Source organism: Megalops cyprinoides, chromosome 24, assembly GCF_013368585.1.
Source record: "Megalops cyprinoides isolate fMegCyp1 chromosome 24, fMegCyp1.pri, whole genome shotgun sequence".
Lineage (NCBI taxonomy): Eukaryota > Metazoa > Chordata > Actinopteri > Elopiformes > Megalopidae > Megalops > Megalops cyprinoides.
Window position 1 is genome coordinate 2340781 of NC_050606.1, and position 13160 is coordinate 2353940.

Genomic DNA, 13160 nt, shown 5'->3' on the forward strand with positions numbered 1-13160 from the left:
GTGATGTTATTAGGTGATGTTATTAGGTGATGTTATTAGGTGATGTCATTAGGTGGGGTGGACTGGACGGACAGAAATGTTCAGGTTACGGCATTTTTTACTGCTGGCAGCAGTGTAGCATAGGGTAAGAAGTCAGTGTTCATAACCAAAAGGTTGCTGGTTCAGTTCCCCACTGGGGCCCTGCTGTTGCACAAGGTAGTGAACCCAGAATTGCCTCACTTAAAATCCAGCTGTATAAATTGATAACATGTAAAAACTTTAACCTGCTTAAGAGCGTCTGCTGAATGATGACAATGTAATGCAATGACAGGCGGTGGCTGTGTCACAGACCGTGTGATTGTGTGTGTGTGTGTGTACACTGCAGGAGTCATCCGAACCGCCCTGGTGAACATGGACCGCGAGGCGAGGGAACAGTACACCGTGGTCATCCAAGCCAAAGACATGGCGGGCCAGGTGGGCGGGCTCTCGGGTTCGACCACGGTCAACGTCACGCTGACGGACGTCAACGACAACCCACCCAAGTTCCCTCAGAGTACGCGTCCATCTGTACCTCACTTATCCAACACACAAGACTGCACATCTGTACATCCTATGTCAGATTTTAATCTTTGCTTGTAACCTGGTGCGATGCTGTACATTGACTCGTGCATTCTCAGAGGAGAATGTTTTCCTCTCGCCTTTTGATAACGCGTGTCCTTTCGCAAACTTTGTGGAGCGTTCTTGAACTTTAGAGGAGTTGTTAAAGGCTGTTCCTTCCTCGGTTCATATTGTTTGCGGCTCATTTGAATTTGGCTTTGTATCATCCTGGAGCTCGTTAAGGAAAGCTAGACCTCCACCTCCATCTGCACAGTGTGTGGTAGGACATGGCTTAATTAAAGCACTGTGTGTCGTTCTGTCTGGTCCCGTTTAATAATTAAAGAGCCCCTTATCATACATGCAAATGCCATTATGCTGATTTTCCTCCGTAAAAAAAGATGGGAGGGAAGGGAGGGTTTTTGTGTGGGTGGACAGTCCCCCAGGACTGTGCTTCCAGACCTGGTTGCCTGTGTCACACCACCGTCACGTACAGCCTGTTCTCCTTTCTGGAGCATCTCCCACCACCCCTCAGCCAGTAATCAAACGCGTCCATCTTTCTGTCGTTTCTCAAGTCTGCAGAGCAATGGTGATCACTTCCATCAGTTTTTTTGAGTGGCGAGAGTGGCAGTGTGTCTGGTGCGCGCTCGTGACGTTAGCTCGTCACGTGTGGCGGGAAATAGCTTGGAGGGGTTAATTATGCTGCTCTGAGGGTCACGTTGTTGACACTATTTAACATATCATCAGCGATTCAAACAGAGATCTGAGTCGACGGCTGTTGCATTTGAATTTAAAGAATCTAGCAGAGATTTAATGTTTTTTTGAATATCCAAGTTTGATCTCAGGTTCTCTTATTATGGAGTTTTTTTTGTGCAGGAGTCAACACCTATACTAAATGTGATCTTATATAACACTGTGCCGTTTCACAGAGATCTTCATATGTGTCTTTGCTCACTTACCAGCTGACTTTTCCCTGTTAAACCCAGCTAAGCCTCATGTTCGCATTACTTATGGATTCATGTTGTCACATGGAGCTTGTTCTCATTTGTCTTTGCAGGTGAATATGATGCTGCTTTATTTCCTTGAACCTACGTACAAGTGTGCACTTTGACAGCAAACAGACTGTGTTCATGTATTCCATAAATCGTTTTCATAAGCACAGCTGTGCTTTCGTGTACGTTCACAGAAAACTACCAGCTGTACGTGCCCGAATCAGCACAGGTCAGCAAGGCGGTGGGCAAGATCAAAGCAAACGACGAGGATCTGGGGGTCAACGCGGACATCGTGTACAGCATCACCAACGCAGATGGGGCCGCCATGTTTTCCATCACTACCGACAAAGAGAAGAGGGAGGGGATCATTTCGCTGAAGAAGGTGAGCCCTCAGACCCGCACCCTGTCAGTGTCCTTCCTGACAGGTGGGGATACTGTGCTTTAGGAGGAGCTGTCTTTCAGATGAGACGTTAAATCAAGTCCCCGAATCCCTGTGGTCATTAAAGATGCATGGCACTTCTTGCATAAATTAGGGGATCCCCGGTGTCCTGGCTAAATTCCCAGTCAGCCTCTTTCAGTCTGGCCAGCTAGTAATCCCCAGTTTAACTGGATAAATAATTCCCCCTCTCTCCACCACAGTTGGTGTGCGGTGAGCATTCTGACACAAAATGGCTGCGATGCACCCCAGTGGGTGCTACACACTAGTAATGGTTTAGGGAACACCCCCCCTTTACTGTAAAGCACTATGAGAACCATGCTATTTAAATGTAATCCATTATTGTTATGAAGTTATTACGTTATCCCATATCACATTTATTTATCTCTAAGGACATGTGCATTTAATACAGCTTCGCAGGGGAAGTAACCACATGCAGTGTGGTGCCTGGGATTCAAACCAACAACCTTATGGTATCAAACCCGGTTCTCTAATCACTTTTTCATATAACACCTGGTTTGGCCAGGGATTCTGCCGGTTGGATGCCCTCAGCAGCATTTTTCTCTGGGTCCAATTTGATGGCATTCTCCTCCACAGCCCCTGAACTTTGAGAAGAAGAAAGCCTACACCCTGCACATCGAGGGGGCCAACACCCACCTGGACCCCCGCTTCTCTCACCTGGGCCCCTTCAGGGACTCCACCACCCTGAAGATCATCGTGGGTGACGTGGACGAGCCGCCCGTCTTCTCCATGGACTTCTACATCATGGACGTGTACGAGAACGCCCCGATCGGGACAGAGGTGGGCGTGGTCACGGCCCGGGATCCCGACAGCTCCAACAGCGCAGTCAGGTGAGGGGGGCACCACCTGTGTGGGGGATGTGGGTGGGGGTGGGGGAGTTGAATTCAGCATTTCCCGTCCACGCGCAATACAATGTTTGCCTCTCTGGCACACACGCACACACCCACACACACACACAGTTCCATCTCCCTGATCACCGTGTATTTCTTAAATGCTAATGCATGACACAAGATATTATAAGCAGGTTATTCTGACATTGAACTCCACATATTGCCAAAATAACCCCTCCAGGGATGGGGGGGGGGGTATGTAGCTGGGGCTAGAAATTTCATGACAACGGCCATTGGGTAGAAACTGTCACAAGAATGAGTTGCTTGTTTCAAATTGCTTGTTGCTTGTACCTTTCAAATTTTGCAAAGGAGAAGAAAAATCAGTGAGCACCATTTTGTTTCTATGAGAGAGAGAGCAGAAGCACACTGAACTCTGGGCTGGGGTAATTCAAAATATCATTCAAGTTCTGTAATCTGCGGCAAGGCAAGTACATGTTCCAGCCATTATATTGCCACCTCATTAATCTGCCCTCTGAGTGAATATATTTGAGTAACAAGCCTTCAAGACGGATCATTTGTAGATTGTACATCGTGTAATATGTAGAAAATACGTCTTTGGAATAATAAAAAAACGATAGAGAAGGAGTGAATTAACGACATAAGGATTTTTGCATATTTGAAAGGAGATATTTGCATGTAAAAGAGAGATTTGAAAGGAGCCCACCGCCAGGCCGCCATCCTTGGGTACCCCGCATGTCCCAGCGGGTCTACCGCAGACCATAGCAGCTCATCTGAGACGCTTGGATGGCATCCATTTGAACTGCGAGTAGAAAAAGATGAAAGCAAGGAAGACTCCTCGCGCCGGTCTCGGAATCAGTGTGAGGCACCATCTGACAGCTTTTTTATTAAGCGTGAAAATCAATAGAGAACCCTGTCTGATTGAATGGAAGTAAGAGCGTCTTTTGTGTGAGTTCATTATTTTTGATTACTGGAGGACTAGCAAAATAGTTTGACTTGGGTCTTGATTACAAGGACGGATGTGTGTGTGGGAGGGTGGGGTGGGGTAGCATAAACCTGAGTAAGAGCCAATAAGCAACTCTCCTTCAAAGACAGTCCTCATGCCAAAGTACGGGGTGGAATTTTCTGCGTGTGTGCATAGTGCAGTCTCTCCATTCTCTGGGATATTCCACACTGGTGCATTTTATCCATACAGCTGCGTGTTCAGCATGAGCACAGACGTTAAATAAATGATGGCAGCTTTACCGGTGCCTCTGACAATCGCGTGTACAGACGCCTGTTGACGTCTTTCCAATTAAGTTAAACGAGCAGAAATTCTCACTGTGGATTAATGTCAGTATCTCTACAGGGACTTCATGTTTAGGATTTTTGTCTTTTGAGAATAGTCAATTTTATGACACATTTTTGTACAAGAGAACACACTCTTTACTGTGTGTGTGTGTGTGTGTGTGTGTGTGTGTGTGTGTGTGTGTGTGTGTTTATACATCTTTATATGTAAACAAAATAAATGAGGAAACATGAATGTGAATGGCTCACATGAAACATTTATTGTGTTTTAAAGAAATGCCCTCATAAATTAATTATTCTGAGAGAAGACAGGGGTAAATAGCTGAAATTACAGCGATGTTGAGAGATTGTTTTCTCTCTAGTGAGTTTTTTTTTTTTTTTTTTAAACTGCCTGAATGTGATGTTACGTTAGGATCCTCTTCTGAAACTCACATTTCGAGGATACTGGTGCTTCAGTACTTGTGGCAAATAATACTCAACAGTCTTTGTTTTGTTTTATCTATACCGGTATTTAAGTGTGTGTGGGAATTCACAGATATAATTTTGATGGACATTTTGCCAAGAACTTTGAGGGGGGAATTTTATTGTAATTATCATTATTATTACTAATTTCAATGCATTTCTCAGCATTACCACTTTATATGAATCTATCCAGGGGTAGCATCCATGCAGCTTTACTTGGTCCCTTGGTCTCTACGAACAGGTACTTCATTGACCGCAGTGAGAACGGAGACACCTACTTCAGCATCGACGCCACGACAGGAGTCATCACCACCACGCAGACGCTGGACAGGGAGGAGACGGCCTGGTACAACATCACCGTGGTAGCCTCGGAGGTTGGTAAGTACGGGCGCAGAGGAACCCTCTCCTCATCGATCAATGTGGCTTTGTGCTGCATCGGGGAGGGCCAGGAGTGGGGTCTCATTTTTCCTGAAATTAGCAATGCATTGTGGGTCGGACCGCTGAGGGTGCAGGGGAAAGGAGGAAGCCGTGCTGAAGGTTGACGGGGTCAATCAATTTCCATCCTTTTTTTTTTCCCCCGGTTATTTATTTTCCAGATCGTATCTTGGCAATTACCCTTAGGTTTACATTCCGTTGATGCCGCTGGCCTGCTAATGGGGTGAAACATTACCCCGGTAACGTTACGCGGGGGCCACACTGATAATGTTCAGTCACTGCGTCTAAAGCGAGCGTCGCCTAAGCAGCCAACGCTGCCTCGTGTAGTTCGATAAATTACTTTCATTTACGGAGATTTGCTCTTTGGTTGACGTTCGCTCGCTATCAGCTGATAAAAAATGTGATTCGGCTCAAACGTGCGGACCTGTAAACTGCTGCTTTTATCATCCTGGCGCACAAAGGTCTGTTTTAACTCAAATACAGGGTGTTATTTAAATAAAAAAAACAGCATTTTGATTACATTGTAAATACAGTTTATCGTTTGAAAATATGTTGCATTTATATGGATTACGCTGTGGATGGAGTGCCTTCAGTTGTCATGGTTCCTGCTGGAGGAAAGCGCGAACCGCTCGGGTAATAGAGTTAGAAACGACTGCGTACCTATCAACGGCCTCACTGTCAGTCACCTCTGGGAAAAAAAGACGTAACGTCAATTTAAGCCAACCCGGAGCCGTGAACCCCTGTGAGGAGCTAATAAAAATGTGCTTAAATTGGTCATTGAAAGTTTAGGACAAAAGGGGGCCTCTGAATAGAGGCGTTAGTCATGGAGAGGAGAAGGGGATTGATTTCAGTCTGGGGGGACTCTACTGTCTGACTGCCGGGGAGGGAGAGAACAGGTGTGAAAGGACCGCTCCGTTCAATCAGAGCGAGAGAAATGTCCTGGACCGGAATGAAAGGAAATCACACAAAGTAAATGAGACGATACAGGGGAGGTGAAGCCGGTCTCCCGGCAGGGAGGCTACTGCCCTACCGGGCAGACAGCGGGGACTATGAGATGGGTTCGAATGGATAGAAAATGCTGGAAACTAGACAGCAGCTTGATATGAGTGCTGGCTGGCCTGCTGCAAGCAGGGGAGGAATAGAAATCGGCTTTGTCTGATAACCGTTGTCCTCAACCTGTTTATGAGTTTAAATGAGGACCGCCCATTAGCAGCGGGTTCCTGATTACTTGATTGCGTCTTTATTAATATTCCCTTTTGTGCGTTCAGGATAATAATAAATTGAGCAAACAAACAGCTGGCGTTAAGTTCATGCTGCCCTCCATTTTGTTCTCGGTAATCAAACACGGAGGCGATCAAAGCAAACCGCTCGGCTGTGCTTTATTACTCAATGTGAACTGAGGCAGTGCTGCTCTCCCCACTCGGTCACCCATTGGTTGAAAACAAACAGGAAGTGGCGTTAAGACACACCCCACGGGGATTCTTATTGGCAGCAAAGCGGAAAGAAGGCGGAGCAGGGTCCACCCAGTTTGCCGTGATCCAATCAGTGGCAAGATTTTCAACAAAACCATGAAGTTGGCACATCTTATCCCATCTCATCATGATTTTCCTACATGGTGATCAGCTCCACTCGGTATTTCATATGAACGTGTGCAAACCTTGTTATTTTGCCATCACTTTTTCATCACTTATTTTTGCCACCTTTTTCAACAGTAGCGTTGCACTGACACAAATCTGCTTCATAATTGATGGCTTGTGTCAGGCAAAGCCGCGTGAGTAAGAAGAGCGTACCTGGAGCTCCTTCGCCGGGAGCTTGTTACGGCAGCCTCTGAGCAATCTGTGTTTGCACTGCTGAGATGCCTCTGTCCTCTGCCTCCCTCTTCCTGGAAGGGGCTGCCCTGTGGGGAACCAGAGTTGAGCAGACAGGGAAAATCTCACATGCTCTGTTCATCTCGGTGCCATTTCTCAGGCTTTCTTCTGTGTTTCTCCTCATAAATTAATGTCATCGTTATGTGGCAGCACGTGTTTCTGTTCTCTCATGGTGGTCACGTATTGCCTCAGTAAATATCCAGCTGTATAAATGGATAACATTGTGACTGATGTAAGTCGCTCTGGGTAAGAGCATCTGCTAAATGCCAATAATGTAATGTAATGTAATTTATCTGGGTGAAATGTAGGTGTCTGGTGTTTGTTCAAACTCATGCCTTAACAACTCAGTTGGACTCACTGAGTGGGTGGGTGTGGGGGGGGGGGGGGGTGGTTGGGTGACCCGTTGTTCTAGCTGTCCGGTCAGTTAGTGGTTGAAAGGTCCCTCAGGGTGCCTAATCTCCAGGAGTCAGGGTGACATCACTGTCTTATAAGAGTCTGACTCACCCAGTTTCCTTTGAGATGAATCTTTCTGACTGAATAATTGCACTTTAATTGCCATCATGGTTTACACTCAGAGAAATTTCCTGGCTTTTCGCCACTTCATTCTGCTGAAATATGTTTATTTTCTGATTCAGAATAAACTCTTGATTTTTTTCAGTCTAATCAGTGTCATTAGCTTGCCCACTTAGCCTGGTCTTTAATCAGTTTGTTTTAACGTGGTGGTCAGTGTGATTTCACCCTGTTTGGAGATAACCACTTTCCGCACTTTCACAGATAGAAGAGGCCTGCATTGTGCATGTTCTGCCCTGAACACGTTTACATTTCACTGAATATTAGCTTCTCTCTGACAGAAAGTTGCAGCTCTAGGTTTATTTTCATGGCTTTAATCACCAATATTTGCATTTGTTTTTTTGCATATGGACTCGCAGCACATTGACACAAATAGCTAGGGGCATGTTAGGTGCTGGGGTTAGGTCTGGCGTGGCAGTGAGTCCGGTTTATTCGCATCGACAGCGGCTTCTGCCTCTGGGTCCTCCTCTCTGTGAGGCTTGATTACCGATTCCCGCCAAGCGCCGGGAGACCTCGCGTCACCCGGGCAATTTAGATGCGGCTAAACAAAAATCAACCTGCGCCGTTAGAGCGGCCGCCCGTTTCCGCAGGTCCACACGCACAGCCGTCGGGGTGAACGCAGCGGGGGATGCGCCGTGCAAACAGGCACCCCCCCACGACTGGAGCTCTGGGATAATGATCACTTGATTTATGTATTCATACGTTTATGAATTCATGTACCCCCCCCCCCCCCCCAGTCAGGTCAGGGGAGCAAGCATGTATTGAATTTACCGGGAGTCGGGAGAGTGATAATGGAGTATTTATGTCTCTCTGGAGGAAGGTGTGCACTGATTATACTGGACCCGACCCTCTCCAAGCTTTCTGACAGGAAACGGGGAAATGGGGACCATATTTAGGAGCAGGCTGGAGTGTGCTGTTACAGACAGAAGCACTGCATAAAGTGTGACTTAATGGCAGACATTTGTTCCGAGAATAAATCACGAAGGTATACCTGTTCTGTCGTAAAGCAATGCAGTAATGTGATGTATTTGTAGTTGTACCTAGTTATTTTTATTTACTACGATATATGCCCATTATTGGCCTCATTCTATATTATTTTGATGCACATTAAGCTTGCATAACTCATAAATAACTCCTACAGATGGCATTTTCAGAATTTAACCAACAATGACTGAAATAATAGTAACATTGTGAGTTTGGTGAATAGTTTAGATTTGATTCTCTCTTTTAACCAGTAAAATCCAAATTAGACCAACATGTGGAAGAGCAGTACAACATTACAAAGGTATGTTATGAATTTTGATTGGAAAAAAAAAAAAAACATTAGAAATCCTGTATTGATTGTGAAATCCTCTGGTGAGATTGTTGTGTGCGTGTCCAAAATACATACAGTACGGCTCAACAGTGACCACAGTACCTGTGACACACCTACCCCATCATATCAGCTTGACCCAACTCAAAGGGGAATAGAAATTTTAGTGTTTGCTGGTGGTGATGTTTATTGATGTTGTTCTTCAGTGAGGAAATTGATGGTTTCTTTTAAGAAATGACACCGCAGATGTTCCAGGAGCACAAAGGTGACCATGATTGTCATCGTTCACAAATCTGACACTGCCGAGGAGCAAGAGGTTGTTTCCCCATTAAAATTTTACTAATACAAAGTCCACAGGCTTTTCAGTGCTCTTTTACACTGGCACCGTTTCTTCATGCTAAACTAGACATCTTTAGGCAGCATATCATTAAGGTAAATGTTCACATAACTATATTTTGCGATAAAAGACCTAAGAGGGTAATGTGTTGGCCTGGAGCTATCAGTACATTCCAAATTCTGCACTGTGCTGATGGTAGTTCTTTGTGTGTGTGTGTGTGTGTGTGTGTGTGTGTGTGTGTGTGTGTGTGTGTGTTTTTTTATCATTTTCCCAGAGAACCCCAGTCTACTCAGTCACGTCCCTGTCACAGTTCAGGTGTTAGACGTTAACGACAACCCTCCAGAGATCCCAACGGAAGAAGAGGTGATCGTCTGTGAGAGTTCCAGGCCGGGTCAGGTGAGAGCCACTCTCTCTGTCAGTCCTTCGCGCTCTCTATCTCTCTCTCTGTCCCTCAGTCTCCCTCTTTCTATCCCTCAATCTCTTGTATCTTTCTCTGTATCCCTCACCTTCTGTCTCCGTCTGTCCCTCACTCTCTTTCCCTCCCTCTCCATATTTCTCTCTGTCCTTCACTCTTCCCATCTCTCTGTCTATCCCTCACTGTCCCTATCTAACCATTCTCTCTGTCTATCCATTGCTTCCCATCTCTCTCTCTATCCCTCACTGTCCCTATCTAACCATTCTCTCTGTCTATCCATTGCTTCCCATCTCTCTGTCTATCCCTCACTGTCCCTATCTAACCATTCTCTCTGTCTATCCATTGCTTTCCCTCTCGTTGTCTATCCTTCACTGTCCCTCTGTCTCTCAAACTCACTCTCACCTTCTTTCCATCACTCTCCCTATTTCTCTCTCTTCCTCTATGCCTTACTCTCCCTCTCTCTCTGAATCCTATATCCTGCCCCGTCTCTCTTTTTCCTTTCTCCCTTTCTTCTCCATCCATTCTTTGATTTTTTCTGTCCTGCTTCCCCTTCCTCTCTCACCATTTTTATCTTTCTTAACCCCCGCACCCCCACCTCACCCCTCCCCCGTCTCCTCTCTTCCTCTCTGTCCCTCCTTCCTTCCTTTTCTCTTTCTCTTCCCCTCTCTCTCTCTCCCTCTCCCTCTCTCTCTCTCTCTCTCTCCCTCTCTCTCTCCCTCTCCCTCTCCCTCTCCCTCTCTCTCTCTCTCTCTCTCTCTCTCTCTCTCTCTTCCCCCCTCTCTCTCTCCCTCTCTCTCTCTCTCTCTCTCTCTCTCTCTCTCTCTCTTCCCCCTCTCTCTCTCTCTCTCTCTCTCTCTCTCTCTCTCTCTCTCTCTCTCTCTCTCTCTAGCTCTCTCTCTCACTCACTCTCTCTCTCTCTCTCTCTCTCACTCTCACACACTATCTCTCTCTCTCTCTCTCTCTCTCTCTCTCTCTCGCTCTCTGTTCAGCAGCAGGTTGAGTTTATCTTCAGCAGCCCTGGCCTCTGGAGCCCATAAATTATTCAGCGGGTGCTGAGCTTCTCACGAGCAGATAGCGGCCGCGTTAAGCGCGTGGAGCGGGAGGCTAGAAAATGCTAATCATAGCTCATACAGACAGGGAGGGAGGGGGGGAATGCGCGCAGCGGCTAAGCGCGCGTCGCATTCCCGTCCACATCTCATCTTCATATTTTTCTATTTAAAACGAAGATTAGCGCACGGGCGCAGCACGGCGCAATCATTTAGACAGGCCGGCGTTCGCCGATGGCCGGTGCGTTCACAGAGAGGAACTCGAAGAGGATTTAGACTGCGGCCGAGCACAGCGCGAGCCGGGCCAATGTGCTGGGGGAATTGTGGGAAAGTGCTGCGCCGTGCTCACTCAAGACTATTCTGGGAAATAAGACAGACTTAAGTAAAGCAATTAGTGTAACGGTATAAGAATCACAAGTGAAAATGTGCAGCCGCAGGGCATACTGTTCTTTGTCCCCCAGGGCTGCAGACGTTGAAGACATTGTTTAAATGACTGCCATTGCTGTGTAGCACTGTGTGTGTGTGTGTGTGTGTGTTACAATAAATGAATAAAATTGCACCTGTATGCATTGGTCTCCATGTGAAACCATTCTCTTTCTGTCCACAAGGTGATTCAGACCATACGAGCCGACGACAAGGACGATTTTGCCAACGGCCGATTTTCCTACTGGCTTCCCAGTGATTTGCCCGTTAATCCCAACTTCACCCTCAAGGACAATGAAGGTACTGAGAATTTAGCAAAGATGTCAAGCATTATGTGTATGTTGTGTGTGCATGTAATGTGCAAAGTTATTCTCCTAAATATATCTGTATGTACATCAGCATTACAGACTCCAACAGTATGACATCAGTAAACCTAAGTGAAAGATCTAGTGTGTCACATCTGGGGTAAAATCGGACCTAGCTAACATGAGCAAAAATAGCATCTGCACGAGTATAAATAGAAGCATTCGCAGTGTGATTGTCTTATAAAAATGTCATGTTGTAGTTTTCTTGTTATGAAAGACTGTGATATATATCACAGTCCAGGATGACAGCTAGAATGGAGTAAATTGCTCATGGTTTGATAAGCATTTAAATCCACACCAACTCTATGACATTGACGATTCAGGACTTAGTCAGTCTCCCTTTTAAAATCGGTGATGTACTTCAAACCTCATGTGCTCCAAACTTCATGTGTGTTCAGACATCGCTGTGAAATCCGTGATATTAACAAATAAAATATAAACATAAAGAAGTCTGACGATATCAAGACAGTTCTACTTTAATACTAAAAAGCATCACATGTTTCCCAATGGACTGAGCCCCGCAACGCTCATGACTAAATGCTATGACTTAGAGAAATTCTCCATGCTTACATTTAAAATAAAAGCACCCTAACAATATGTACTAAATATATACTTTTTTTTTAGATGTGTATAAATGTATCTTGAAAGGGCTGTTTAAATTTGGGAAAACTGTAGGCAGATAGTTAGCCCTATGCTGGCAGAGGAATCACAGGCGCTTTGTGGAAAAGCGTCTCTGCTGCTGCTGCTGTCCCCCGGTGGGCAGGGTCACCTCGGAACGCCTGTCAGACGGGTCTGCCCGGACCAAAGGCCTGCTGTTGCCGCGGGAAACAGCCAAGGCGCAGGTGGGGGTTCTGACCTGGTGCTCAGCCCTCATGGATGGACTTTTAAAAATTCTACCCATCTGGCAGACACCCCCCCCCCCCCCCCCCCCCATGTGATGTGTGGGAATGTTCTGAAGTTGGGTAGACCCCTCCAGGCCGAGACCTCTGAGCAGATCCAGGTCTTCTGATGCAGACTGATGGAGGGTTTCCCATGCTCAGTGATTAGTGATGGTGTTTATCTGACTGTCAGCCTGGCGCTCCACACCATCTCCCCCTCTCACAGTAATTTATTTAAGAACGGAGGTGCTGGTCTATCTAAAGAGCACTTTGCATCATAGCTACAGCAAGCAGGGGCTCTCCACTGGAGTGCATGAAGAACAATTGCTGTTATCTCTGTGTGCATGTCTGTACATGCATAAACATACTATGTGTGTGTGTGTGTATATACATAAATACAAACAGACAGTATTTAATAGTTATACTGTATGTGTGTATTTATGTATATTGTCCCCAGCTGCATCATATGTGGTTAGCCTTTCTAATAGAAATATATTGAAATAAACTGTAATATCATATTGTCATCATAATTTCCTTTGATGGCATCACACAGGTGCCATAAATTGACAGAAAGGAATTCAGTATTTTGCATTCCATAAAGAGGTTTTATAACAGCAATATTACATTCCATTTTAGATTATTACTGTCCAACCCAATAGAGTCCACATTCCTATCTATGTTATTTCCATTTTCAGAATTTAGCCTAAATAAATAAAAGAACAGCTGGACCAGTACCTGTGTTTGTAAATGCGAACACCAAATCTTAAAACCAGAAACTTGTGTAATGCCAGAGTCGAGGCAGCCCGATCAGGAGGCTTTGAAAATTGTGTTTTTGAGCTCTGTCGTCTCCCTTAATTCCACCAGTGTTTGAAAAGAAGCCAGCCGTAGCAGC

General features: G+C 45.7%; 1 protein-coding gene across 3 annotated transcripts in view; it reads left to right on the top strand.

The window, feature by feature from the left end:
* LOC118771135 (cadherin-18-like) overlaps nucleotides 1-13160 on the top strand; it is a 166998-nt gene that overhangs the window by 140613 nt on the left and 13225 nt on the right. For all 3 annotated transcript variants that reach the window (XM_036519023.1, XM_036519022.1, XM_036519024.1), the window contains 6 exons: nucleotides 365-532; nucleotides 1760-1947; nucleotides 2599-2852; nucleotides 4861-4997; nucleotides 9416-9537; nucleotides 11211-11325. In XM_036519023.1, the coding sequence (XP_036374916.1) occupies nucleotides 365-532; nucleotides 1760-1947; nucleotides 2599-2852; nucleotides 4861-4997; nucleotides 9416-9537; nucleotides 11211-11325 (984 nt within the window). The remainder of the gene's footprint in view (nucleotides 1-364; nucleotides 533-1759; nucleotides 1948-2598; nucleotides 2853-4860; nucleotides 4998-9415; nucleotides 9538-11210; nucleotides 11326-13160) is intronic.